Source organism: Vombatus ursinus, unplaced genomic scaffold (assembly GCF_900497805.2).
Source record: "Vombatus ursinus unplaced genomic scaffold, bare-nosed wombat genome assembly UNPS02014770.1, whole genome shotgun sequence".
In the NCBI taxonomy this organism is placed as follows: domain Eukaryota; kingdom Metazoa; phylum Chordata; class Mammalia; order Diprotodontia; family Vombatidae; genus Vombatus; species Vombatus ursinus.
In genome coordinates this window covers 31,819,119-31,825,446 of record NW_020954548.1, presented here as the reverse complement: position 1 = coordinate 31,825,446, position 6,328 = coordinate 31,819,119, and the positions used below count along the sequence as shown (strand labels likewise).

Genomic DNA, 6,328 nt, shown 5'->3' with positions numbered 1-6,328 from the left:
ATATATATATATATATATGTATGTATTTTATACACACACACACACACGTATGTGTGTATGTATATATATATATATATTCCATGGCAGTCCACATTTTGGAAGTTACACAATTGACCAGAAAGTACAGGGAATGCAAGATCCCATTGTACTTTTTGTTAACTGTAAAAATGCATTTGATGCAGTGGAACAAATGCTGTTTGAGGATCTGTCTTCAAAGTATCAGAATCATAAACAATTCCTTGAAAGATGCAGCAGAAATAACTTTGTTCAGTGATCTTCTGATTATTAATATCAAGTGAGACATAAAACAAGGTGATATAAGCTCACCATAAGTGTTGCTTTTGCCATAGAGGATATTTTGGACAGAGCCCAAATGGAACTAGAGATTCACTATAGATTGTGAGGTCCTCCAGGTGTTTGTGGGTAACATTGTGGTTGCAGCAAGTCTGGGAACACTTCAGAGCTTCATAAGTGAGAGCTATAATCACTCAAGGGTTCAGAATCCTCTAACTGGCCATACAGGAAAAAACAAAATGACTAAAGAAAACCCATTGTCCGGACTACAATGTGTAGTTTAACAGGTCCCAGAATTGAACAATAGGAAAAAAAGGGAGTGCTGGATTTTTTGGAAATTGCCTAATGCTTTTAGTGATCCCAAGTAGCTCCCTAATTCAGGCTACTTAACATCACTATTCTTCTATTGCTAATGAATGACTTTCATGGAATACTACAGTCTTTGAAGAATTAAAGACGTAGGCTACCCAAAAAGCAGTAAGGAGGGATGTGATACAACATAATACCAACAAATTACTTAAGAGATATGACATAATCAAGTCAGCAAACATTTATTAAGCACCTACTATATACTAGGCATTGTGCTTAAGCACTGGGGATACAGAGAAAGGTAAAAACAGTCCCTACTTTCAAGATGCTTGCACTCTAATGAAGAAGACTACATGTAGACAACAGTATGCAAACAAGATGTATTCAGCAAATAATCAACAGAAGGAAGGTGGTAGAACTGAGAGGGATCTGGAAAGACTTCTCTTAGAACAGGCCTACACAACCTGTGGCCCTCAGCTTGCGGCACGCCAAACAATTTCCTCTACATACAAGGGATGTTTTCCTCTACATTTTTCACAGACCACCCAAAATCCTTTGGCATACTGCAAGCAGCCCGAGTGCCTTAAGAGTAGCCGGTTGTGCAGGCCTGTTTTAGAAGGTGGGTTGTTAGCTGGGACTTGAAGGAAGGCATGGAAGTCAGGAGGTGGAGATAAGGAACGGGAGAATTTTAGACTTGAGGGACAGCCAGCAATAATGATCAGAGTCAAGAGATGAATGTTTTGTACAAGGAACAGCAAGGAAGCCAATGTCACTGGAACTCAAATTATGTGGCAAAGTGAAGACAGAGAAAAGAAGGTATAAGAAGACTGTTATGAAGGACTTTAAAAGCCAAACTAAGGATTTTATATTTATTCCTAGGGGTAGTAATATAAGGATCTGCTGGAATTAATTGAATAGACAGGTGACATGGTCAAGTCTGTGCTTTAGGGAGATCAATTTGATAGTTGGGTGGAGGATAGTCTGAAGTGGGGAGAGAAAATTGAGGCAAGGAGAGCAAATTAGAAGACTAACCACTAGCAGTCCAGACCTGAGCTGATGAGGGCTTGCACCAGGGTGTAGAGAGAAAGAAGAGCTATGTTATGAAGTAAGAATCTACGGATCTTAGCAACAGATCGGATATGAGGGGATGAGGGTGTGTGGACTCAAGGTTGTGAGTCTGGCGGACTTGGAGGATAGTGGTGCCCTCCACTGTCACAGGAAGGTTAGGAAGAGAGCAGAGTTTGGTGAGGGATGAATAAGTTCAATTTTAGACATATCAGGTTTGAGATGTCTGTGGGACATTTGCTTTTAGATATCTGATAGGCAGTTAGAGATGTGAAACTATAAAGATGGAGGAAATTTCGTTGGTGGTGAGGACAGTTTAGGGTTCACAAAACAGAGTGAGAGTGGAATGACAACAGATTATGATCACATAAAGGAGTTCAAGACTTCAGGATCGGGGAAGTGGAATACTTGTGGGTGATGGCAAGATCAAAGGCATGACCCATTTTTGTGGTATGCAGCTGAGGTGGAATGGAGAAGTAGGTCGTAAGAGCTGGAGCAGATGGAGGAACTGGAAAGTTAAGGTATTTGAAGGACTGTCATTATTGAAGTCTCCTAGTATAAAGGCAGGAGTTAGAGAGGAGAAAAAGATTATGAGCCAGGCACTGAACTGATTGAGGAGAGGGTTGTCTTGGAGGTTGGGAGATAACTACCAGAATCTTGACTGAATGGTAAATGTAGATTGAGTGAATTTCAGAGCAGCAGAGGTTACTGAGTGATAATGGTAGAGATAGTGGCGTGGAATCAGCCATACTCCCACTCCCACACCTTGGCCAGTGATTAAGGCTATAGGGCTATGATAAAAGTATTGGAAAGGGTGTCAGGAGAGAGCCAGCTGTCAAGGTTTTAAGATGAAAGCAAGTTTATTGCTTAAAGAGCAGTGATGGGTAATTGTAATATGAGACATTGAGGGTTTGGGTTGAGGGGGATGGGAATAAGGGAGTAGTCAGTGTGGGATGGGGGTGGGATTCAGAATCACTAGGATAGAGAGGGTGGGAGTTTGTTAATAATTGAGGAATGAGTAGGCTGTCATCATTCCTAGGAGGGGGTCTGGGTAGTCTGCTCCCAGGGTGTAAAGGATGTTGTCAGAAAGGTATATTATCCTAAAAGGAGGTGAGACAATCATCCAGTGAAAGGGGAAGAATAACAAATGGACAACTTGCAGTGCTTCGTGGCATCTCTACAATGTCAGTATATCTAGAAGAAAGCCTCCAGCATGTTGGGAGGATTAATAGGAAGATGTTGACGGTTGACAGAAAACATGGATGGGTTGCAATCTGCTTGGTTGGTGGGAGTACACTAGATCAAAGTACTAAAGAAGTACATTTATAAAGTGACAACATAGAGCAAAATTTAAACAAATCCAGCATACAGTTTGCTACCTTTTTTTTTAAAAATAAATTCTTAATTTATGATTCATAGCTCTTCTCTTTTTTTCTTTTTATGGCTTCAAAGAAAAAAGTAATAGATGCTAAATAGATGCTAAAAATAATAGACTCCCTACTTCCTTAATTTATTATAAAAATCTCAGGGCTTTTGTTTGGTTTGCCACTTACACCTTTCTCTCTTAGTTATCAGAGGGAGAAGTTCTGGAGGGAAAAAAAGTCCTTTTTTTTTTGTCATTTTCTGAATAGAAATGGAAAGCCTAGGTGCATATCTCATGTCAGCAGGGTAAATATTTCTGGCTGTCTGTTCCCAATCAGTAGGGAATAATTTTCCACTTCAAAGGAAGTAGAATTTTTCCTCTTGGGATAGAAATTTAGCTACTGTTAGGGTATTTACTGGTAATTTGTATGCAGTGTTCCCCTTAGCAACCAACAATTTTTACAACTCATCTATCATAGAGATTAAAATGAAATCTAGCCTTACTATCGAAACTCTTCTAAAATGTTCAGTATCTCTTTTAGTACAAACCATTTTCAAACAGCATTTAAACAGAAGACAGTTTATAAAAGAGATTTAAAGTTTCATAATGCCCCTCTGTTACACAAAAATGCCTATTCCTATCCATTTAAACTCATCAAAACAGCAAATTTCATCACATTTTGGCTTCTGAAAGCCATTTTTAGTGTTTTATTAGTCCTGTTATTCTGATAGATGTAGAATAATGTAGTTAGTTTTTTCCCTATTGCTTTCTATTGGTCTGCATTTTTCCCCAACAGATTGGTTAAAGTAACTCTATATGGCTCCCAGATAAAATTGTACAACATTGAAACTGCTGTGCCATCAGTATTGAAACCTGACCTCATTGATGTGTGAGTATGGATTTTTTTTGCTCTCTGGGTCTAAAAGTTCTGTTTCTTAGGTACAAGATTTTCTTTGACAGGATTCTTACAGGGTCCAAGTAAGTCAAGGAATGAGGGTGGTGTAGAGTGGGGATGAGAATATTAATTATAAGTATTCTGCCCCTCTATACTACATATACATATTTGTGCCTCTGGTCTTTTCCTCCCCTTTCTCTCTTTCTCCTTATCTTCCCTAGCCATACTCATTCCTTCTCTGTCTCCTTCCTTTCCACTCTCCACTCTTCTTGCCTTTCTTTCTATATTTCCTTTCCTACCTCCTCTTCTCCTTCTTTCCTTTCCCTTCTCCTTTTTCCTTATTTTTCCACGCTTTGCTCCTCTCTTCTCCCTATCCTTTCCCTGCCCTTCTTACTCCCTCCCCTTTCTTTTATCTTCTCTCATTCTGTCCCTTTTCCTCTCTCTCTCTCTTCCCTTTTTATTCTCTTTTTTCTTCCTCTTCTCCTCTGTCTCATCTTTTTGCTCTCCTCCCTTCTCTTCTCTCTTCCTCCCCTTTGCCTCCTTCCTTTCTTTCTCTTCTCCTTTGCTACTCCTACTTCTCTCTCTATCCCTCTCTACCTGTCTTCTTTTTTCCCTTTCTCTTTCCTTCCCATCTTTGCTAAAAGCGTATGTTAATATTCCTTTTCCATTTCCTGCTACCTTCTTCACTAGCTTTCCGGATTTGGGAAGTGTGAACAAAGTATAAATGCTTGAATTTCTCATGCCCTAGGATGCATTATGTCTTTTAGTATTAGTATATCTAGCTTTTAAAGAAATCTGAAGTTAGACTCGTGGAAAATAAGATAGTATTTCTAATGGTACTTTGATTTGTCTTGGCCAGAGATTTACTTCTTTATTTTATTTCAACTGAGATATGTATCTCGTTTTAATAAATCAGTAAATACTAGCTAAGAGAGGCAGAACCATGGGACTGGTTAGTGACAATTACAGGGAAGTTATTTCAGCTTCTAAAAAATTAGAACTCTTCATAAATGAAATGGGCTGCCTTTTGTGAACTCTACATCACTGAATGTTTCATTTGATGACTGGATAAATATTTTGGGGGATAATTTAGAGAGGATTTATGCTTTGGGTAAGTGTTGGACAGGTAACTTGTGAAGTAACTTCTTAACTCTGAAATTCTGTGAGTCCAGCTTCTCTTTCCTCCAGGTTTTTCAGGTACTAATCTAGCACATCTATAAATTTAAATATGATGCATTAAGTAAAATCTTCAGATTGGAAATATAAACTTTCTTATCTCTTTTCTATTCAGCAATGCATTCTTATAAGTAGGGTAAAGAGCACAATTATCAAACTGATTCTGTACACAAAATAACTAGAGTAGTGCTCCAACTTTTAGACATTTCAACAACCTAATGCTTATATTTTCTTTAAGTGACTTTAAGACGATAATTTTTAAAATATCTTTTGTTTAGTGGGTTTCACCACTACCTCTGCTTTTTTTTTTTTAAAGGGAAGAAGATCCACAATTTTTTTTTTTTTTTTAATTTTTAGGCAATTGGGGTTAAGTGACTTGCCCAGGGTCACACAGCTAGTAAGTGTCAAGTGATTGGTCTGAGGCCGGATTTGAACTCAGGTCTTCCTGACTTCAGGGCTGGTGCTCTATCCTCAGCACCACCTAGCTGCCCTTACCTCTGCTTTCTTAAGGACATAACATTACTTTTATTTCTCTTTCATTTGTTAATAATTATTTAACTTTAATGATGCACAAGGTACAGTGCAAAATCTGGAAAAAGCAAACCTGGTCCCATCTTCTGAAATTTATTATGTAGCCAGTAGGACTCCTGAGCTCCAGAATCTTATTTCTATTTTAGTGCCTTAATAAGGCTCCCTTAAGCACTTGCCATTTAGGAACTGTAATTAAAGTTGATTTTAATTGTTAATTAATAACATTGAATAGCTGGCCTACAACTGTTGGTGTGAAATTAAGCTAGTAATTCCGAATATTATACATTAATTTATAAGTTATATTTTTTGTAATTTTACCATCTTCTTGATTATTACACTGTAAAGTGTCCAGCATTTTTCATTTATTTGATGCTATATGAAAAGATAACAGATTTCCTCTGTCTCTGTCACATGTTTTGAAAATAGAATTTTGTACCACTTTTGTAAAATAGAAGGTTGATGGAATTCCTGTCCTGCAAGAAAACTATTTAGTTGGTGATAGATTATTACCATAAGCTTTAAAATGTAGTCTTCTTTCTCTTTTCCCAGTCATGCTCAGTCCCTGGCAGCGCTCCAGGCTTACTCTCATTGGTTAGCACAATTTTATAGTGAAGCTCATCGACAGAACCCACAACAGTTCATCTCGCTGGTCTCCACTGCCATGGAAGCAGTCACACCTCTTATTAGTTCCAAGG

At 38.1% G+C, this 6,328-nt stretch overlaps 1 protein-coding gene across 3 annotated transcripts in view; it reads left to right on the top strand.

Moving 5' to 3' along the window:
* XPO6 (exportin 6) overlaps positions 1 to 6,328 on the top strand; it is a 113,060-nt gene that overhangs the window by 89,842 nt on the left and 16,890 nt on the right. For all 3 annotated transcript variants that reach the window (XM_027862993.1, XM_027862995.1, XM_027862994.1), the window contains 2 exons: positions 3,828 to 3,920; positions 6,183 to 6,325. In XM_027862993.1, the coding sequence (XP_027718794.1) occupies positions 3,828 to 3,920; positions 6,183 to 6,325 (236 nt within the window). The remainder of the gene's footprint in view (positions 1 to 3,827; positions 3,921 to 6,182; positions 6,326 to 6,328) is intronic.